The sequence below is a fragment of the Nelumbo nucifera genome, chromosome 1 (assembly GCF_055504915.1).
Source record: "Nelumbo nucifera cultivar China Antique chromosome 1, China Antique-T2T, whole genome shotgun sequence".
Lineage (NCBI taxonomy): Eukaryota > Viridiplantae > Streptophyta > Magnoliopsida > Proteales > Nelumbonaceae > Nelumbo > Nelumbo nucifera.
The window spans coordinates 135515981-135539731 of NC_142649.1; the positions used below are offsets into that span (position 1 = coordinate 135515981).

Here is a 23751-nt window from a genome sequence, read left to right on the forward strand (position 1 = left end):
AGAGAATTTCTCTCCAAATTATCTCTAATTCCTATTTATCATCTTTGCCACTTTTTATTTATTTCTATCTAAAGAAAGTTTAAATTAAAATTTTGAAAATTATTTAAATATTTTAAAAAATTATATAATAACCTTAAAATATTTATTAAAAATACAAAAAATAATTATAATAGATTTAATAATATTTATATTATTAATAGTTTTATATTTCTACAAACTTTATCATGAAATTATGTACTAACAATATAAATTATGATTTTCTAAATTATTCAAATTAAATGTTATTTAAATAATAGAAATTTAAAATTAAAAAATAAAATATTATTTCAATAACTAAATATCTTAAATAATAAAATACTAAAAATAGCTAAATATTTACATAGAAAAATATTCAATTATTTAAACATTTCAATAAATAAATATATTAAATTCAAATAAAGAGTATTTTTATATATTATTTAAACATTTAAATAACGAAATATTTAACATAACTATATTTTAAATAGTTAAAATAACGAAATTATGCTATAAAATTAAAAAAATCGAAACATAATGTTGAAATTAATAATAATTTAATATGTTTACAAAATTAATAATGAAATTATGTAACCTATATATATATATATATACTAAAACAAGGAAGTCTAGAATTTTTCTCCTTTTTTTCATTTTTTTATTTTTTATTCTATGTCATTTTTGAAACAACAAATGAGATGCACTCTCCCAATAACCTAAATAATTTATTCTCCTAAAATTTCTCATAAACTACCTCCCCCGCTATCTCCCACTTTTTCCAAAATTATCTCTAATTCATATTTATCTTCTAAATTATCTCTAACTCCTTTTTATCTCCAAAATTATCTCTAATTTAGTAGAGTCTCTCTCCTAAATTATCCCTAATTCCTATTTATCCTCTCCCCTACTTTTTATCTAAATCTATCTAAAGAAAGTTTGGATTAAAAAATTTGAGAATGATTTAAATATTCTAACAAAATTATATAAAAACTTTAAAATATATTGAAAAATTAATATTGTAAATAATCAATTTCACCTACATCAAGTAATAATTCGAGAAAATAACTTCAAAAAAATTAATATTTATTAATAATAATTTTAAACTCTTAATCTGGGTTTATTATATAATTACATATACTAAAATTAATATTTATTGTATTTCAGTAATTATTTATTGTTTTTTTTGCGATAAATGTATTTGCAATGATTATGTATAAATTTATTTTATTTTGTTATTTAACAGAAATTTTTCAATAATTATTGGAGATTAAATTACTATTATTGAAATTTTTAAATTTAATTTGTTGTACTTATTGTATTTTTGTAATTTTTGTAATTATTGTATTTTTCATTATCAATATATTTTCAATAATTGTGTATTTTTGCTTAAATTTTCAATAATTATTGGAGATTAAACTATTGTTATTTATCAGAGATGAGACTATTAATTTAGCTGAAATTATGAGTATTCATGAGTTTGTTCAGTTCGGTCGTAGGCTATTTGGCCAACCAAATTGACTTGGTCAGGTCAGGGAGTTGGTCAGCTAAAACCAACTAACCTTTTGTGAAAACCGACCCATTTAAAAATTATAGTGTAATTATTAAAAAATAAATTTAAAAATTAGATTTATGATATAAAACATTTTAGACTAATAAATATGGGAAATTTACCACTTTTTCATATTAAAAATAATATATATATATATATATATATATATATATATATATATATCATTAGGTCGTTCGATTTTGGTCGATTTACAAATGGCCAATGTGAAACTGATCCAATTTGGTCGAATTGGGAAACTTTTTAACCAAAGTCAACCTAAAATACTAGAAAACCAACCAACTCGGGTCGAGTTAATCGAGTTGGTTGCTTTCATTAGTTTGATGGATAAACTTAACTGAAATTAATTATTGGTATTTTTGCATTATAAAAAATTTATTAAAAGTAGTATATAAAATATGAATAATTATTAATTATTTAAAAAGTTGAAAATATAAAACAATTGTATACCCTTATGTGTTTCCATTATGATCATTTACTAGAGCACACCTTTAGGGATGGCAATTTTCCCATTGACTTCCCCGACCCAATGGGGCTGGGGATGGGGGATTATTTTGGCAGGGAGAGGGTGGGGATATGGATTAATAGGAATCCCCGGTCGGGGTCGGGGTTGGAATGGGAATGGGAATTGAGGTCCCCACTCTGCCTCGACCCCGATTATATATATATATATATATTAAATATTATTTATATTAAATATACTATTATATTATTTATATTATATATATATATATATATCAAAACATATTTAAAATATCATTTATAAATTTTTATTTATTTTAAAAAATACTATTATCTAAAAACATTTTAGGGATCCGGGTCCCATGGGGAACCCATCCTCGTTGGTAATTGGGGATGGGGGTTAATTTTAGAATCGGGGTCAGGAACAAGGAATATGATCCCCGCCCCGTTGCCTTTCCTACGCACCTTATAGTTTTACATATTTACTTAAACGTACCTTATAGTTTTCATTTTACTAAAAGATCCCATATATTTTACAACTTATTTACTTAATCAACCTTTCATTAAGGAATGTTTGTTTTGCCATTAGGCCCATGATTTTTATTCCAAAAATACCCTTAACACTTTTTTTGTACAAAAAACAAAATTGACCAAATATAGCCAATCGAGTGGTTGCTCGCATCTTATTAAGGGAAAAAATGGTATTTTTTTTTATTTTCTTTTGATTAAATTTATTTAAATAAACATTAGGGTCAACACTGTCATTTTCCACTACCATCTAATGGAAGATTGATTAAATTCATTGCAAATTATAAGTGGTGCTTTAGTAAAATGCTAACTATATGATAGATTTTAGTAAATCCATGAAACTATAAGGGGTATTTTAGTAAATAACCATTTATATTATTTAGCTTTCGCTTAACAAATTTGGTGCATCGCACGGGTCCCCGCTAGTATATATTAAAACAAAGCAATTAAGAAATTTTCTCCTTTTTTCTCCTTTTTTGTTTTTTTATTCCATGTCATTTTTGAAACAACCAATAAGATGCACTTTCCCAATAACCTAAATAATCTCTTCTCCTAAAATTTATCCTAAACTACCACCCCCACTTTCTTAGAATTATCTCTAATTCCTATTTATCTCCACAATTATCTCTAATTTAGTAGAGAGTTTCTCCCCTAAATTATCTGTAATTCCTAATTCCTATTTATCATCTCCCCTACTTTTTATCTATATCAATCTATAGAAAGTTTGGATTAAAAAATTTAAGAATTATTTATATTCTAACAGGATAGTGAAATGGGGGAGACACCTAGGGTTTCTCGAGGTGCTCCTTCCTTTGCTTTGATGATAGCTTCATTCATGAATCCTTTTCCTGCTATTCTCGATCCACCGGAGGTGGACATTCCATTGAAGGTTCCTTCGATCAAGTGGGGAGAACCTGATGTTCTGTTCTCAGAGGAAGATATCGAGAAATCTCTCTCCCCTCTTCAGTTCGCATTGGTTGGAAAATGTTCTTATGGTCGCCCTTCTCTAGCAAAAATCAAGGAGTTTCTGGTAGGTACTTTCAAGCTTCAAGGAGCTCTTGTCGTCATTGCCCTAGATCCTAAACATGTGCTTCTCAAATTTGAAAGTGAAGAGGAATACCTTATGGTTTGGATGCGAGAGGTGGTTTTTTGTCAAGGACCACCTGCTCAGATTCTTGAAATTGACACCAGGTTTGGAGTTAGGGTGGGAACCTTCGGTTGTGCCACTTTGGATATCTTTGCCAAAGCTATTGATTAATCTGTACAATGATAGGTACCTACGCTCGATTGTGCAGGTATTAGGACGAGTTCTGAAGGTGAATCTAGCAACTACTCGTTTGACTAGAACTACAGTGGCTAGGGTTTGCGTGGAGGTGGATCTTTTGAAGGAGAACCCTAGTCATGTTTAGGTTGGGTTCAACAAAGAGGGTTTCTGGCAAAGAATAATTTATGAGAACCTTCCCAAGTACTACACTTTCTACTTTAAACATGGCCATGGCGAGGGGGATTGCAAACTAAAAATTAAAAGATCATCAAAAGCAGAGGGAGAAGTCGCCAAGACCAATGCTACTTCAGCTCCAAAGCCAGTAGAACAAGAACTAGCTCTCCCAAAAGAAAACAGGTTGTGAAGCAGATTTACCAGAAAGTTTAAAGAGTTCCTGCAGTCACCATAGAGAGGGATTCGACAGAAACCTCAAATACGGAGGAGGTACAGGTTTCACAACCTGAAGTTACTAAGACGACGGAGATCCCTACTGAGGGGTGTGAAAATCATTTGCCTCCAAAGATGATATTGGTGTGAAGTCTGCTCAGTCATACCTGTTGGAGACGGCTTGTCCACTCTCTTCTAGGAAGCCAGATAGGATCTGGAGTTTGAAGGATCTAAGGAATTCAAACAGGAATTGGATGAAAGATTTAATCGTTTAGGACACAGCAATGCCAACAAATTTGATGTTGAGTTGCTCGACAAACTTACTGAAAGAATGGAAGGTCCTTCTTGTGCTCTTTCTGAGGACGAAGCTGGTTTAGATGTGGAGGCGAACTGGACACAAGTGGTTTGCAAGAAAAGGCTTTGAAAGAAATATGTGTAGAATGAGAACAGGCCAGTAACCAGATAGCAGACATGCCAAGGTAAGCCTGCTCTTAGTTGTTCTCAATGAATGGTCTTTTCTAGAATATTTGAGGGATTACAAATGATCCCTCTATTACTCGCTTAAAAAAACTCTACAAGTTACATAAATTAGGTGTGGGGGTTGTGGCTGAACCCATGATTGGGGATGATAGGCTCTCTTTGATTACTAGGAGACTTAACATGACTGGTTTCCTTGTTAATATTAGTAACAAAATTGTTTTGTTTTGGAATAGTTTTTCTCTGTACAGTTGATAGAGAATTGCGATCAGATTTTAACTCTGAAAATTACTACTTCTACTGATGAGGCTTTTATTTTTTCTATGGTTTATGCCAAATGTGACTAGTTGGAAAGAACATTTCTCTATGACAGAATACAGAATTTAGCTATTGGGATCTCGAAACCTTGGTTGATAGCCGGTTGTTTTAATACGGTTTCATGTAGAAAGGAAAAGGTTGAAGGGAGAAGTACTAATGTCTCCACAATGAAGGATTTTGTTGATATGATTAATGCAACAGGTTTGGTGGACTTGGGTTACTCTGGAAGCAAATTTACCTAGTGCAATAATAGGGAAGGTTTGGACTGTGTTTGAGCTCGACTTAATCGAGTTCTGGTAAACTCTAGTGTCAACACCCAACTTTTGCTCGGTCCCCTCTCTAACCCACTTTTCACACTCCAAATGCCCAATAAAACCTTACCAACATCTTTAGAATATGCCAAAACCTTAGGAAACTAAATTTCAACTCAAATAGCCTCAAGTCCACCATCAAATCTACAAGATTCCCTTCGCATGGTCCCGATTATGCCACACCACCACACTTGTTACCCGATCAGACTCCTTCACATGAAGCAAATCTATTTATCATCCAATCACACCAAATTTCAACCTTAAATCCCTTGATTTCGCCATTTATCCATCAAAGATTCCATTTTGATGAACCTGACATTACGACAATTCTCGAGCCTAAAACCTAGAATCCACATGTTGCCAATACGATCAAACCCTCACAACAGCATCATAATTCAAATCTATGACACTCCACCAAATTCAAACTTAAAATTCTCTTATTTACCCATCAATCAGCCCAAGATTTCATTTTAAGCCCCCTCATTGGCCAAAATACCCATAACTTTGATCCTCACGATTCCCACATCTCTAAAGTCATTGCACACTTCTATTAGACTCCAATGACCACTTGATTAACCACCCACCAAATTTCAGACCCAGAAATACCCATTTTATCCCCGATATAAAAAGATTCCAAATCAACCATTTCTGTCACCCACTACTCTCAAAATCTTAGATATCCATCACGATAGCTCCCCCAAGATACTTAAATCTTCCTAAAACCTCCATCAGACCCCTGATCGACCATCCACCAGAGCTCAGATCCAAAAATGACTATTTTGCCCTTCATCCAAAAAGATTCCAAAATGACAATCCTTATCTGTTACCACTCCCCAAATTTGAGATCTTTATCGAGACTAATCATCTAAGACCTTTAAAACTTACCAAAACCTCCATTGAATTCCCGATCAACCACCCACCAAATTTCAAACCCAGGAATACCCATTTTACCCTTGATATAAAAAGATTAAAAAATGATTACTCCTGTAGCTCATTATTCTCAAAATCTTAGATCTCCATCACGACAGCTCCCCCGAGACACACAAATCTTCCTAAAACCTCTATCAAACCCCTAATCAACCATCCACCAAATTTCATACCTTAAAATGACTGGTTTGCCCTTCATTTAAAAAGATTCCAAATCGATAATCTTTATTGGTCATCACTCGAATCCATGATTTTCATCACAACACACTAGCCAAATTTCAGATTTCAAAATAACTATTTTACCCTTTGCATTAAAAGATTCCACATGGACCATCCTCATTGCCCGATACGGTCCATATTCAAGTTATCTATCACCACGCATCATCTGATACCTTTAAACCCCATCAAAACCTCTTGATTGATGATTCTTTACATTTCAGACCATAAAATAACCATTTTATCCTTCGCTTAAAAAGATTCCAAATAGACCATCCTGGTTGCCCAATACTCTCCAATTTCAAAATATTCATTGTTATGCATTATCCAACACCTTTAAACCCAATCAAAGCCCCTTGATTAACAATCCAACAAATTTTAGATCCTAAAATTACCATCTTACTCCTCATCTATAAAGATTCCAAACCAAGGGCTCTCATTGGCCACTACTCCCTTATTTCAAGATCTGCATTGTGGTACACCCTCTAATACACCTAGACCACGCCATCACCTTCCTAAACACCTAGATAAATCCTTATCCATTTTTATACCCAAAATGACTATTTTACCCTTCTACTAAGAAAAATCCCGATTCGATGACCCCCGTTGCTCAACACACTCTAAATCACAATTTCTCACTCTAACACACTCCTCAAGGCCATCAAACCCCATCATTCCCCTTTTCAGACACCTTAGAACCCCCTTGGAAAATTTCGTTACAAAATTCCCCATTTTACCCCTTCATCTACAAAGATTCCAATTTAGGTGATCTCGTTATTCGAGATGAACCTTGACATCTTGAGTTTTAACCTCAGCCCTTGAATCCTACACATCACACCCCTTGGATTTGCTCTTTCATTACAAAAACCCCCTCTTTTTTTTCACTTAAGTCTTTGCACATTTTTGGAAAACCACCTAAAGCCCCCACTAAACCTAGAATCAATCCTAGCCCTAGATTTGAGCCCCCATTGCTGTTCCACCCTAGGATCAGCCTAACCCTCACTTCCACACCCCAAAACCCTAAATTTTAAAACCCTAGTTGCCCCCCTCTAATTTTGGCTCCTAATTTCAAATTTCAAATCCCCCTCATTCTAGACATCAAATGAGGGGGAGACAAGTATGAGTGATTTAAGGAGCCTTGTCTAGAAGACCCCACCCATTAGATTAGCACAAATAGATCCTAGCCCTCCAACCACTTTAGCCAAACCCTAAAACCCTAACCATTCTCACTTAAACCCTAACTAGATTCTAACCCAATTCGATCCAAACACAACTAGACCACTCCAATTCGGTCCATTCCTAACTGACCGAATCAACCCCTCTCCATTCAGTTTTAAAAGAAAACCTAAGGAAAAATAAAATAAAATAAAGAAAGAAAAACCTTCTTCCAAAAGAGACCACCAAACACTCCCTCTCATACTGATGTGTGCGCATGCTACACATTTTTTTTATTACTCTCTACATGGTTTTGATGGTAATTCTTAATGGTTTTTATCCTAATTGAGCAAGACTTCAGGAAACTAAGAGTTTGGGACAGTCTAGGGTGAAGAGAGCATGAAGACATGTTGATACGGCAAAAAGGGAAGCACTTTGGCCCATCAAGAAGAAAGGCCCAGCCGAAACCCTATGGGAGAACACTTCGGCCCACCAAGGAGAGAGGCCCAACTGCAGCCCAACCGAAACCCTATGGGAGGCTCGAAAAAGGCGGCTGACTTTAGCAGAATTAGAGAAGAGGAGGACTCTAATAAAAAAACTGCAAAGAAAAGTATAAAAGAAAAAGAAAGAAAGGAAATTAGGGTTCAACCCCTTGAGACAAAATCAAAGAGGAGAAGTGCTAGGAGAAAGATGACAAGGCTGCTGAATGCGAATTAAAGAGGAGATCGAAGATTGATGTAGAAATCCTAAGTTGTCTTCTTCTTTGATTCTACGAATTCGGTAACCTAAATTCAATTAGGGTTTAATGGCTTTTCTTTGTTGAATCTTTCTTTCTTTCTATTATGCGAACCATGATGGATGTTAATTCAAATAGGGTTCGATCGATTGTGGTTCATTCTTGGGATTTCTTGATTAGGGTTTTCGATTATAAGAGTAATCTTAGCTGAATTATTCTTGTTTCTTGGATTACTTGAATAGCTTGAGAAAGGGTTTAGGTAATTAGATCAACTGATCAAGAAAACGGATTGAATGCATCTTAGAGATAATATGCATGATTCGTTTGGCATTCATTCAAGAATTGATTTCTGTCGAATTCTTTGTTCTTAATGCACCTATGGCGATTAAATTCTTGATAGAAATATAGGAGTTGTTTCTCATAGGTAGAGTGGGTTGTGCTCGAAAGAGGCTACTCATACCAGTAGGAATTCGCCAACCCATGACTGAATTCAACTTCGGTTGGATAGCTTAATGGTTTAATTGCTAAACCGGTTCTGCTAGTATTTGCATGCAGTATTTCTTCTCATTGCTTTAGGCGGTTTGATCCGAGAATACTTAGAGTAGTTTGATAATTAGGAGTTAAGTTTGTTTATGTTTAACCTTTCGGATTGTCAGATAACAAAAGGCTGATTCAGTACTAGTAGTTGTTGGATTAATCCTTGTGGGAACGATACTTTACTCATCAATATATTACTTGATCGGCTAGTACACTTGCTAGTGTCTTCTAAGTGCATCACATACTCTCTTCTCCCTGAAGCTATCTCATTCTCATCTCTTCTCCCTCCCCACAGAACACCACTAAAACCTCTCTCCCTTCTCCCCAACCTCCACATCCATCTCCTTCCTTCTCTCACTCCTAACCTCCATGAAACCCAAAATGAACAATCACTCGTCTCCCCTCTATCTTCTTCCAATCATATAGCACCTCCCCTTCCCCTCCATCTCCACCACCGAACGCCATCACCTCCCTTCACCATTTCACTCAATCAAAAAAGAAGAAGAAGAAAACGAAAGCAATGATTCTTAGCCCGGTGAGGAAGAAAGTAGAAGCAAAAAAAAAAGAGAAAGAAAGAGGAAGAAAGAGCACTAAAGAAGCCATATTCGTCCAAGGAATAAGGGGAAGAAACCTTAGAGGGTTTCATCCATTTCAGTTAATGTAAAGTCTCTGGCTTTTCCTTTCTCCCATCTTCAACTTTCAAATCCACCCTCATCTTACATTTTCCTACACCACACACTCATCCCTCACCCTCCACCATCGAGCCTCCACCTTCATCGACCCTCGGCCATCATCCTTTGCACTCCAACTTTGAACAAAGAAAATAAAAAGAGAAAAAAGAAGAGAAGACAATCTGCCCTTCGAGTCAACCTTCCACCTACGGTTCAAGCAAAGTTCAATCCAAGAAATCACTATCAACATTTCAGCATCTTACACTTCACAAGGTACTTGATCAAAAGGCCATAAAGAGGTGGGTTTCTCCCCTCATCCTTTTTATTTTGTTTTTTTTTATCTAATTATTTTCTTGAATCTTCCCAATGTTCTAGGTAGCTTTTTTGTTTCCAGCATTGTTCATTTTGTTGATTCGATGATAGACTTTTTTTAAGTTGATTTCATGATGTTTAAATGTAGGAAACGTTGGAATGAATTGTTAGAATATTTGAATGAAGAAATTTTTGTGCCAGAATAGTTGGCGCTACAACGTTTATGGCTAGCCGAGCCGATGCTTGTCCAATATCCATTCTAACTGGCGTCAGGCCCAGCAACTTCAAGGAAAATTCCTACAGCAGAAGAAGGCAGTCATTGATACCGCTGAAAATGCGAACGCTGAAAGATGGTTAGCGTGCTGCACCTTGAAGGGTGCAGAGACCGGGACTCAGCTATCATCCTTACCTGGTGACATTACGGAAACGGTGCGGCCCCAGCAGGATATGCCGAAAGCGAAGTGACGCTGGCTCTATACGGGGGGAACTTTTTTGATAATTGAATGAATGAAGAATATTTGTCTTTTCTAGTGTTTTCTTTAACACAATGTGAATCAATTTATTTCTGAAATGCTCCTCTAAGGGTTTCCAACATCCGGAAAGAGTGAGAAGATAGGATAAAAGCATGGGAAAAAGCATTCCATCAATGGTAGAACCTTCATAAGTTAAGATGAAAACCTTAAGTGTTTTTAGTCTTTGTTAAAATTGGCATTCACAAGACAAAGGGGAGAGGGGTGCTTTATACCTTCCCTGTCCCTCCCTTGGATGCCTAGAATCATGCCTTAATCTTGGTTTAGGAGTCAACTCTTTTTTTTTTCTTTGTTACTACTTGGAAGGCCCATCACTCCCTTGTTTAAGCTGGTGATGGGTGGCAGCTCCTTACATTTCAGTCATAAAGTGAACCCCAAACTCAATTGGGATGTTCATATCTAGTCGGGCTCAATCTTTTCACTTGAAACTGGTAAACCATCTTAATCGTACCTATTCAAATCATTGTCCTCGTTTTCTCTATTGAGGAAGAAAGGCAGACGGGTCCCAAGCTGTTCAGATTTTAGCAGATGTGGCTCTCTCACCATACTATTCACACTATAGTTAGGGATTGTTGGAATGAAGATGTGCATGCTACTCCATTGATGAGTTTATTTCTTAAATTACATAAATTAAGGAGTAAACTCAAACAATGGAACTAGGCGGTTTTTGGGAATATTCATCAAGCAATGAAAAAGGCAGAAATCAGAGTTCAAGGTGTAGAAATGAACCATTTACAAGTGAATTCGGCTACTAGTCTCACTAAACTTAGGGAGGAGCGGAAGAAGCTTCATGAGATTTACAGATTGGAGGAAATTTTCTGGCACCAAAAATCTAGAATCAAGTGACTGAAAGAGGGTGACAGAAATTCAAAATTTTTCCATCTCTCTATAAACTGAATAGAATGAGAAGCAGAATTTGCAAAATCAAAGGCTCGACAGGAGATTGGATTCCAGACCTGGAGGAAATGAAACAGAGTGTAGTGAACTACTTTTGCAGTGTTCTGTCAGAGGAAGGGGTGGATTGCGATGATGATTTAGAGAATTTCATCCCATCAGCCTAGGTAATTTTTGCTACAAAATTATTGCAAAGGTTGTTACTAAGAGGCTAGCAAACATTTTACCAAAGCTGATTTCACAAGAACAGGGTGCTTTCATACAGGGACAAAATATCATGGATAATGTGGCTTTGGTGCAGGAAATGATTAATGATATTGAAAGGAAGGTAGTGGGGTGGAATGTTATGCTGAAAGCGGATATGGCCAAAGCCTATGATCGACTGAATTGGGCCTTTCTCTTTGTTGTGTTGAGAAGTTTCAGTTTTAGGGAGGCTTGGATTGAGTTGGTTAGAAAAATGGTTGATAATTGTTGGTTTTCAGTTCTATGGAATGGAGGAGGATGAGGGTTGATTTGGCCTGACCTAGTAAGTAAAGGTCACGTGGACACAACCTGCCAGCAGGATGACAACTCGGCAAGGAGAGCTTAGTCAGCAGTTCGGGAGACCATGTGTTCGGGCACCTCGGCACCAAAGCCAGTTCAACACCCAAATACCGAAGTGACATGTAATCAACTCTAGAAGCTTCTCAATAGACTCTGAATCTCCCGGGATCACGCCGCATAATGGAAGGCCTTATCCTCTCCCCGCCTGGATCGAACGGTAACAATAGACTTCATTGACTGATACATCACTCTCCTTCTAAAGCGGAAACGGATCTCATCTACGTAGGCCAAGGATCTCAGAGTCGTTTCGTGAGACCCACGACAGCTCAACTATATAAGGGCATCAACCCCCCTAGGACCCAGGTACACGCGATTTAGTGCGTTCTAGCTCTCCTTGTTATCAAACTCTCAGCTCACATATACTATTACTGACTTAAGCATCGGGGCGACCTCGCCGAGTTAACCACCCTGAGTTCTCTGATACCTCCTTTTCCTTGCAGTTCGAGCGATTTACTTGGCGATAGGCGTCCGAACTGCCCTACAGCTAGGAGCATCCAGATCATGCACCATCAAAGGAGTTGCAGGATACTTTCAATCCACAAGAGGGTTGCGGCAAGGAGACCCTCTATCACCCCGGCGTACAATGACATTGGATTATTCCTACTCGAGTCTAGCTCGCCAGCTCGGAGTAATCTATACTTAGAACAATTTATGCTCCTATTTGAGTCTAGCTCGCCAGCTCGAGAGTAATCTATACTTAGAGAAATTTTTTGCACACAAGAAATTTTGCCAGTGTTGTATTTCATTAATGAAGCATTTTGGGTACATAGTGAAAAAAAAGGGGGAACAAGAACAAGAAGACTACAACTATATAACCGAGCTCGGGGGCTCGGGACATTGAGTATTTACAAGGGGGTCCAAGAACAGAGCCATCAATCAACACGGGGCTCCTCATCCCCAACAGAGGCATCGAAAGGCAGATCGGTCTCCATATGGTCTTCGGCGGCACCACCCCCTCTCCCTCTTCTTCTGTCTCATCGCCAAGGAGGTCGTCATCGCTCTCTTCCTCGGAGTCTAGGTCCTTAGCAGCTTTGATGGCCATCTCCTTTGTGATCTTTGACTTTGTAATGGCACTAAGGTCGAGGTGGGGGAATTTATGCCAGATCAACCATCTACTGAGCTTAAAACCCTTGCGGTAGCCCGTTGTCCCGACCTCGACTAGTAGCTCGCGATGTTCCGCCAAAGACTTGTACTCCTCAACGGCCTTGACCTTGGCCTCCTCCATTGCCTGGAGCAGAATATTAGTCCACTCCTTCTCCAGCGCCTCGAGGTTCTCGTTCTCTCTCTTAAGAGTCGCCTCGCACTCCTCTAGCTCCTTCTTCTCCACCATCAGTAGAGTCAGCAATTCCTTCTTAGCTCATGCATCATTTTTTAGATGGTTAATTTCATTGTGAGCTAGGTTCAGTTTGGAGTGGACACTTCGGGAAGACTCCTCGGCCTCGAGAGCTCATTTTAGGTTCACCTCGGATTGGTAGGCCAGGGCATGGATTGAAGAGTTCACCTGCCAAAAGAAGAAACAAAATCTAAGTATGGAGAAAAATTTAAGTGTAATATAACCCAAAGATTGAATACAAACCACCATGCAATGTGTAGCTGCTCTAGCCCCGAGCTGAGCGACTGGTAAGTTAGCCCAGCAAGTAACCTCCTCGGTGAAGATCGCGTCCTTCCTCTTGAGGAGACCAAACTTCAGAGTCAAGATGCTCCGAGCAAAGGTGTCTCTACTTGATGGAGTGGTCACCTAAGCATGTCGGGGCCCAGAAGATGTGGTATCCTCAGTCACACAGGGCAGGGTTGCTTTGCCTTGGTCCTCCTTAACTAAGTCGATCACTGGTGGATGCTCGACAAATGGTGGGTGCTCGGGGACAGTGGCGTTGATGTCGAAAGTGGCGGCCTTTGTATGGAGGCGAGCCTTCTTGGAGGCCTTCTTCTTCTTCTTCCCCTTCTACATGCTCCCGAAGAGCTCGTCGGTGGGGATGTCATCCATGACAGCTGCAAAAGATGACGAATAGAGTTAGATACAACATCAAAGTAAAACAAGTACAACAGTTGTGATGACAACCTACCAGGAGGACTTAGCCTGGCTTGTACGAGCTTCTCCTCGGTCACGAAGTTCTCGAACTTCGGCCTGAGCTTCGCCCAACATCGGACCTCCTCCCGTGTCTTTTGATCCAATCTAACGCTGGGGTCCTGGATGACAGCCCTCTAGTGAGTCGGGAACGGCCACCCCTCGATGTTACAATTTATGAAATAACGCCTCTTCCAGGTCGGGACCTTCTTCGAGAGCTCGTGCATTAGTTTGTACCCAGGGCGAGGAGACATGTAATAGCTTCACCTGTGCTCAGGTAGAACACAGGCTGAATTTTTCTTGATAGAAAGGATCAAAGAAAAAGTGTTAAGGTCTAGAGGTCGGTTATAATCGTTGAAAAGAGAGATGGTACCTATGATGTTGCGAATAGAGTTCGGATGGAGCTGGTCTATGGCGACATCAAAAAACTTGATGATCTCAACTATGAAGGGGTGGAGTGGGAAGCGCAGCCCGGCTACAAGCTGCTCCAAGAAGGCCACAATCTTGTCACGACCGTGATCCCAAGGAAAATTGCCTAAGGGAATGTTGTACACTAAGTTATTGGGGAGCCTATACCGAGCTACTAAGGACAAGAGCCCGTCCGCTGTCATTGAAGATGGGCCGAAGCTGTCTGGCAAGTGACGCCGACGCGAAGTGGAGGCTAACCTGCCAAAGGCCTCGCACTCTTTCCGAGGTGAGTCCGCCTCGGATGGGCTGGAATCCACATCCTGTGTCGAAGTGCCCACCTCGACAAGACGAGGCTCCGCGGTCTGTGCCGAGGTGCCCACCTTGGCCCCAGCGGACTCACCCCTCCCATCTAAAAGACTATCTAAACTAAGGCTAGACATGCTAAAGGAATGGACAACGGAATCAAAAACAAAGAAAGACGAACTCACTGAAGAAGACCGAAGAAAGCAAGATGACATCAAACAAGGGACAAGGGGATAGCTGACACTGTGCTGGGAGAGTTGAACGCGACCTCAAAGAGCTCAGACACGCGGTTTGTGGCAAAGAAAATGGGCCCTTCGGCCCTTATTTATAGCCATTATATTCAAGGATCAACGACCAAAATCTGCATGATCCAACAACTCCTAGGAAAACCGGCTACACGCTACCCAAGGTTGAAATCAGTTGAGCGCGTGTTTTGACATCCGTAGAGTTTATAATCAGCGTGACATCCACATGTACCTGATATGCGATCTGGGTCATTTCCTAGTCGAGCGAAATGGTCATACAGGTCCAACCGAAGGTCCACCCTCCGTACTGCCTAGACATCGTGCCAAATCCACCTAGGTTCATCTTGAACTCCCCGCGCTAGGTCAAGACCCCTGGCACGAGGAGTGGAGGGAAATTGATGAGGGGTGATTTGGCCCGACCTAATAAGTAAAGGTCATGTGGACACGACTTGCTAGCAGGATGACAACTCGGCAAGGGGATCCTAGTCACCAGTTTGGGAGCCCGGGTGTTCGAGCACCTCGACACCCAAGTACCGAAGTGATACGCAATCAACTCCAGAAGCTTCTCAACAGACTCCGAATCTCTTGGGATCATGCCGCATAACGGCAGGCCTTATCCTCTCCTTGCCCGAATCGGACGGTAATGATAGACTTCATTGATTGATACGTTACTCTCCTTCTAAAGTAAAAACGAATTTCATCTACACGGGCCGAGGATCCCGGAGTCATTTCATGAGACCCACAACAGCTCAACTATATAAGGGCATCAACCCCCTAGGACCTAGGTACGCGCGATTTAGTGCATTCTAGCTCTCCCTGTTATCAAACTCTCATCTTGCATATACTATTACTGACTTAAGAATCGGAGCGACCTCACCGAGTTAACCACCCTAGGTTCTCTAATACCTCCTTTTCCTTGCAATTTGAGCAATCTACTTAGTGATAGGCGTCCAAGCTGCCCTACAACTAGGAGCATCCAAATCGCGCACCATCAGATGAGTTGTAGGATACTTTCAGTCCACAAGAGGGTTGCGGCAAGGAGACCCTCTGTCGCCTTACCTGTTTATCATTGCAAAGGAAGTCCTAAGTAGAAATTTATCTAAGTTGGGTGAGGATCATCCTGCAAGTGTTTATGTTACTCACAGGGGTTGTCCGGTTATCACTCGTAGTCTTTATGCCGATGACACCATTATGTTCACTAGGGGATCCAAGCAAGTTTAGAGAAAGTCATGGAGGTCATCCGAAGATATGAGAAGTGTTTGGGTCAGTTAGTGAATAAGACAAAGAGTTGTTTCTTCACTTCAACAAAAGCTTCTCACAGTAGAATTCAGATTATCACTTCAGCCATAGGTTATCTGTATAAGAAACTTCCTTTTATTTATCTTGGTATTCCAATTGGGAAGGGTTGAGTGAAAGTTGAAGCCTTTGATGGTCTAGTGCAGAAAGTGGTGGCCAAAATCTCTAGTTGGAAAGGGAAATTGATTTCAACAAGAGGTAAGGTTGTTTTAATCAGACATGTCCTAAACAGTATCCCTATATATTGATGTCGGCAGTGGCAACTCCAAAAAGTGTTATCAGGCGTCTGGAACAGTTGATGAAAGGCTTCTTATGGACTACTTCTGGTTCAGCCAATTACCACCATTGGGTTGCTTAGAAAAAAATCATGAGACCTCTTTCTGAAGGATGCCTTCAAATTAAGAGTTTATATGATGTGCACAAATCTTCAACTGAAGGCTCTGTGGAGGGTGCTCTTCCATAATTCTTTATGGGCTGATTTTTTTAGAGCCAAGGTCTTGAAATATAGTCACTTTTATAGAGTCATCCCTCCTTGCTACACTTCACGTACTTGGAAGGTTAACATGGAATTAAGAGGTGATTTAGTTCATCTCTCGAGGTGGATGGTGGGGAGGGGAAAAATTAGTTTCTGGTGTGATAAATGGACTTTGGATGGCCCCTTGATTGATAAAGTCGCTCAGCTTGAAGGGCTAAATTTACAACTGAGGTTTGTGATGTCCTTGATGAAGAAGGGGTTTGGCGCCTAGATCAGATCCGTGGTTTTCTAGAGGATGATGTCCTAAATAGAATTAAGGGGTATGGTATAAGGCTTTCTAACTGCCATGACAAAATAGTTTGGCTAGCTGAGGTGAAGGTGGAATTTTCTATAAAATCGGCTTGGTCATTTTATAGGACTACTCATCCTTTTATGAACTGGTTCAATGTGGTTTGGAATGCTCTAGTGCCAACCAAGATAAGTTTCTTTGTCTAGAAACTTATGGTTGGGAAGGTCGGAGTGGATGCTGATATTAAGAAATTGGGAGTTCCTTTGGTTTCCGAATGCATGTGTTGTCATAACCCTTCCGAAGAAGACATCAATCATTTGTTAGTGCATGGTTGTTTAGCTCGGAAAGTATGGTGCTTCTTTAGCAGAATTCTAGGGTTATCTTTCAGGGGGAATGAGAGTATCAAGGAGCTTCTCTCCAGTTGGTTTTTAGCAGCATTGGCTATGAACCAATGGGCTGTTGTGGTAGGGCTGATTGCTTGCTTTGCGGTTTGGGAGATTTGGAAAGAGAGAAATAGGTGCATAATGGAAAATAAATTCAGATGCTCCAAGCTGGTGATTTGGGTGGTAGTACGGTGGCTCTATGAGGTTTCTTCTTCTTTAACTCTAACCCACAAGGTGGACTACAATCAGCAGCTATCCTTAAAGGGTTTGGTGTTGCGGATCCAACCAATCAAAGGAAGGAACATCAAAGTGATGCATCTGATGGCAGTCCCGAATGGTTATCTGAAATTGAATGTTGATGGTGCTTCTAGAGGAAACCCGGGCCCTTGTGGTGGAGGGGGTATTATTAGAGATGGAAGGAACGGCTTGGTTTGCGCTTTCTCTAACACTTATGGCACTGAAACTAATTTAGTTGTAGAGGCTATGGCCTTGCTGGATGGTTTAAACCTTGTCGTTGGTTTAGATTTGCATAAGATTATGGTGGAGTCAGACTCCAAAATCTTGATTAATATTCTTAACAGAGATGGTACAGCCCTGTGAAAACTTTGGTTTTGTTTGTTTCAAGTACAAGAGCTTAGGAGTAGATTGGATTTCTTTTGTGTACATATATATAGAGAACCTAACCAACTGGCGGATGCTTTGGCAAAGCTTGGTTGCTTAACTTCTCAGAAAATTGTTTATGACTGCACAGAAACTCTTCCTTTCCACGTCCAAAATTTGGTTATAGCAGATGGTCTAGGTCTTCCTTTTCTACGAATTCATTGATTTTAGGTTTCCCGGACCCTTGATGTTTATATGAACCAGGTTTCCATTGTATAGTTTTGAGGGGAAAGGTCTCACACCCCCACCCCCACCCCCCCCCCCCCCCCCCCCCCCAAGGTTTTTTGCATATGAATAAATTTGTGGTGGCCACCCCTCCACTGGGAGTAAATTTTGGGGCTCAAAATATAATTAAATATTCTAATAAATTTATATAATAACTTTCAAATATTTATTAAAAACACAAAAAATAATTTTACATTTTTACAAAATATATCATGAACATATGTACTAACAATTTAAATTATATTTTTCCGGATTATCAATTTAAATGTTTTTCAAATATTGTAATAGCTTTAAATAAATAAAGTTCAAAGAACAAAAAAATTTAAATATTTTATAGATTATTTCAATATTTAAATAACTAAATATTTATCATAACTACATTTTAAATAGTTAAAATAACGAAATTATCTAAAAAATAATTTTATATTAAAATATACTACAACATTATCTACTAACAATTTAAATTATGCTTTTCTAGATAATAAATTTAAATGTTTTTCAAATATTTATTAATATGTAATAGCTTTAAATAAATAAAATTAAAAGAACAAAAAAATTTAAATATTTTATAGATGATTTAAATATTTAAAAAAAACTATATATTTATCATAACTAGATTTTAAATAGTTAAAATAACGAAATTATGTAATAAATTTAAATAATTTCTTTAAAGCACAAAAATAATTATAACATAATATTGAAATTAATAATAATTTAACATATTACAAAATTAATAATGAAATTATGTAATAATAGTATAAATTATGATTTTATGGATAATTAAATTCCATAAATAACTAATATTTTACATATTATTTAAGTATTTAAATAACTAGATATTTTAAATAACAAAATATTTAACATAACCAGATTTTAAATAATTAAAATAAAGAATTTATGTAATAAATTTAAAAAATTTCTGAAATGTAGAAAAATAATTATAACATAATATTGAAATTAATAATAATTTAATATTTTTACATAATTTTGTAAATAACTAATTTCACTTTTATCTAGTAATAATTCGAGAAAATAACTTTCATAAAATCTAATATTTATTAATAATAATTTTAAACTCTTAATCTGTATTTATTATATAATTATATATACTAAAATTAATATTTATTGTATTTCAGTAATTATTTATTGTTTTTTTGTGATAAATGTATTTGCAATGATTATGTATAAATTTATTTTATCTTGTTATTTAACAGAAAATTTTCAATAATTATTGGAGATTAAATTACTATTAGTGAAATTTTTAAATTTAATTTATTGTACTTATTGTATTTATTGTATTTTTGGTATAACTTATTGATTAATATTTATTAGAGATTAAACTATTATTTGAGATTATACTATTTATTGACTAAGTCAACATATTTTTAGTACTTATTGTATTTTTTCATTATCAATATATTTTTAATAATGGTGTATTTTTGCTATAAATTTTCAATAATTATTGGAAATTAAATTATTGTTGTTTATCGAAGATGAGACTATTAATTTACCTGAAATTATGAGTGTTCATGAGTTGGTTCGGTTCGGTCATAGGCTATTTGGCCAACCAAATTGACCCGGTCAAGTTGGGGAGTTGGTCAACTGAAACCGGCTGACCTTTTGTGAAAACCGACCCACTCAAATTGTATCGGTTTGGTTCGATTTTTTTGTTTGGTCAGTCAGTTCAAAAGATTTAATCTTAAAAATTTAATTTAATTTTAAAAATTATAGTGCAATTATTAAAAAATAAATTTAAAAATTAGTTTTATAATATAAAACATTTTGGACTAAGAAATATGGGAAATTTTCCACTTTTCCATATTAAAAATTATATTTAAAATATAAAATATTAATATATATCCGTGGTTAGGTCATTCGATTTTGGTTGGTTTACAAATGGCCAAACTGAAATTGATCCAACTTAGTCAAATTGGGAAATTTTTTAACCAAAGCCAACCTAAAATAGTAGAAAACCGACCAACTCAGGTCGAGTTGATTGGGCTGGTCGGTTTCATCAGTTTGATGAATAAACCTAACTGAAATTAATTATTGTTATTTTTTTATTATAAAAAATTTATTAAAAGTAGTAGATAAAATATGAATAATTATTAATTATTTAAAAATTTGAAAATATAAAATAATTGTATATTCTTATGTATTAGGGTCATTTACTAGAATACATCTTATAGTTTTACATATTTACTTAAACCTACCTTATAGTTTTCATTTTATTAAAACATCCTATATATTTCACAACTATTTACTTAATAAACCTTTCATTAAGGAGTGTTTGTTTTGCCAATAAGCCCATGATTTTTTATTCCAAAAATACCCTTAACACTTTTTTTGTACAAAAAAAACAAAATTAAATAAATATAGCCAATAGAGTGGTTGCCTGTGTCTTATAAAGGGCAAAAGTGATATTTTATTTTTATTTTCTTTTGATTAAATTTATTTAAATGAACATTGGGGTCAACACTGTCATTTTCCATTGTCATCTAATGGAAGATTGATTAAATCCATTGCAAATTATAAGTGGTGTTTTAGTAAAATTTAACTATAGGGTAGATTTTATTAAATCCATAAAACTATAAGGGGTATTTCAGTAAATGACCCCATTCTATTATTTAGCTTTCGCTTAATAAATCTCGTGCATCACACGGGTCCCCGTGGTATATATATAAAACAAGGAAGTCTAAATTTTCTCCTTTTTTTGAATTTTTTAATTTTTTTAATCCATGTAATTTTTAAAACTACCGTTCCAATAATCTAAACAATCTAATATCCTAAACAACCTCCCCCACTATCCTCAACTTTCTCCTAAATTATCTTAGAGAGTTTTTCTCCTAAATTATCTCTAATTCTTACTTATCTTCTCCCCCACTTTTTGTCTACATCTATCTAAAGAAAGTTTGAATTAAAAAAAATAAGAATTATTTTAATATTTTAACAAAATTATATAAGAACTTTAAATTATTAATTAAAAAGACAAAAAAATAACTATAATCGATTTAATAATATTCATATTATTAATAATTATATATTTTTACAAAATTCATCATGAAATTATGTACAAACAATATAAATTATGATTTTTTATATTATTCAATCAAAATGTTATTCAAATAATAAAAATATAACATTAAAAATGAAATATTATTTAAATATTTCAATAACTAAATATCTTAAATAACAAAATATTAAAATTAATATTTTAAATCAATTAATAATATATTTTAAATATTTATTGAATAACTTTAAATTATAATACATAGATTAAGATTTTAAATATTTAGTTAAATAACTAAATATGTTATATAATGAAATATTTAACATAACAAGATTTTAAATAGTTAAAATAACAAAATTATGTATTAATAGTAATATAATTTTATGGATTATTAAATTCAACAGGTAATTAATATTTTAAATTTTAAATAATGATATTATTTCAATAAATAAATAATATTGTAAATAACTAATTTCATTTATACCAATTAATAATTCTAGAAAATAAAATTCAAAAAAATTAATGTTTATTAATAATAATTTTAAAAACTTAATCTATATTTATATATACTAAAGTTAATACTTATTGCATTTCAGTAATTATTTATTATTCCCTATGATAAATATATTTTCAATAATTATTAAATCAATTAATAATATATTTTAAATAGTCAATGAATAACTTTCAATTATAATACATAGAATAAGGTGGCGTTTGATAAATCTGAAAAGTTAAAAAGATATTAAATGTGTCAGAAATCTGAAAAGAGGCATAGATGCTTTTCTACTTTTTTGAGAATCTGAATTCATAAATTTGTTTGTGTTGGATCAACCCTTTACCATCTGAAATTTACTGATTTTACTATTTTACCCCTAAAACATTCTATTTGGAAATGTTAAATTCAATTTTCCCTATCTCATAAAAAATAATTTTCAACCTCATCAAAATAATAATGAAACAATACAAATAAAAAAGTAATAATTACTAATTAGCATGCCATTCGTCATATCGTAGATACCTATTTCACGATTCCATTTTACCCGGTGTTCTCTTGATTCGTCAGTTACCAGGGAATCAACAAAGTAGATGCAATTACCTCTACAACTTAAAAAACGCAATTCTGACAACCACAGAGACAAACATTAATCCTTACCTCTTAACAAAACTCGGTTGTAGAGGTCTTCTACTTCCACCCACCTCCAACTCCCAAAATCCATTATGTACACTTCAAACTTTCTTGTTTTGAAAAGCATACTAACTAGGTCATAAGGTCAATATTGTTTTACCATTAACATCTCTCCTAATGATTCAACCAAGAAGTACCTATTCCACTTCATACACAGATCATAATCATAGATTTGTTTTTGAACCGGTTCGGATGCAAACTTAACTGCCTTCGTTGTGTCATAGAGGAGAAGTTCTCCATTGTTGGTGAGGACGTAAAGCTGGCCGTTGAAATATAAGATATCTTTGTACAATTTTCTATATGAAGTCTCATATGGATTTTCAATGTATGTCCACGCTTTGTCTGCAGGTCCTGTGGAAACCAAACTCTTATTCCTCACAAAAGCATCTATGGAAGTCCATGCTATGGCCATACAAGGGTTGAATGGCTCGGACACAGCCATGGCAACTACGAAGTCTTCGTTATCAGAATCAAAACAAGGAAATTTGTAGAAAGTTGCTTTCTATACCCAACATTAGCAATCTTTGACCTTGTTGATTGGTTTCCTGATTTTAGGGTTTATCAGGTCTGGAAGACGGATCTGAACTCTAGTGAGGGTATTGAACAGGTAAGGTTGTTCAATGTCAACGCTATTAACTAGTAGCCATCCGTGAGCAGATCCAAAACATTGATGACAACTTATAAAAGACATGGGAAGCTTATAGAGCTTTCCTTTGGGAAGACTGAACAAGTTAAAGGCAGAGGCTTGTCTCTTCTTGCTCACTACCCATACAAACCAAGGGAGCTGGGAGCATTTCCACTTCAATGGAACAGATCGCCATGAACGGCACATGCAGTGAAGACAGGGGGAGAGAGAGGGCCGCCGCTGCAACTTGCAGTGGCGGTAACAAGAAGATAGGGCGAAGAGAGAGAGAGAGAGAGACTGAGAGTTCGAATGTTTAGGTTTTCTGGGTTTGGGGTTTTCAAGGGTAATTTGGGTCATTTACGAAAAATTGTAAGGATATTTTGGACATTGGGCTGGCTCTAAAACGCATCTAAGCGCGTTAAGAATCGGCCCAAGGTTATGATTTTTAGATCTAAAAAACAGTTTCAAATCCAGATTAAGAGGTACAACCAAACAAGAGGTGAAGTCTGAAAAGTAGCATTTTCATACCTCTAAAACATGCAATTAAACGCCACCTAAGATTTTAAATATTTAGTTAAATAAATAAATATTTTAAATAATGAAATATTTAATATAACTATATTTTAAATAGTTAAAATAATAAAATTATGTATTAATAGTACTATAATTTT

At 35.9% G+C, this 23751-nt stretch overlaps 2 protein-coding genes across 2 annotated transcripts; one reads left to right on the top strand and one right to left on the bottom strand.

Moving 5' to 3' along the window:
• Nucleotides 1–17203: 17203 nt before the first annotated feature.
• LOC148803861 (uncharacterized) lies at nt 17204–17974 on the top strand. Its single transcript, XM_088898185.1, has one exon. It carries the CDS (start codon nt 17204–17206, stop codon nt 17972–17974), a length of 771 nt encoding a protein of 256 aa, XP_088754311.1.
• A 4566-nt stretch (nt 17975–22540) lies between these two features.
• Nucleotides 22541–23698, bottom strand: LOC148803862 (uncharacterized). The gene is made up of 2 exons (XM_088898188.1): nt 22985–23698; nt 22541–22954 (listed from the first exon to the last, which is right to left on the bottom strand). Exons 1-2 carry the CDS (start codon nt 23435–23437, stop codon nt 22541–22543), a joined length of 867 nt encoding a protein of 288 aa, XP_088754314.1. The 5' UTR covers nt 23438–23698.
• Nucleotides 23699–23751: the final 53 nt, after the last annotated feature.

What these genes read in the sequence shown, in the direction of transcription:
- LOC148803861 (XM_088898185.1), top strand. Translation starts at nt 17,204, where the DNA reads ATGGTTGGGAAGGTCGGAGTGGATGCTGATATTAAGAAATTGGGAGTT.
- LOC148803862 (XM_088898188.1), bottom strand. Translation starts at nt 23,437, where the DNA reads ATGACCCAAATTACCCTTGAAAACCCCAAACCCAGAAAACCTAAACAT. An exon ending in TCAGGAAACCAATCAACAAG is followed by an intron (nt 22,955 to 22,984) that starts GTCAAAGATTGC and finishes TGGGTATAGAAA; the next exon opens with GCAACTTTCTACAAATTTCC.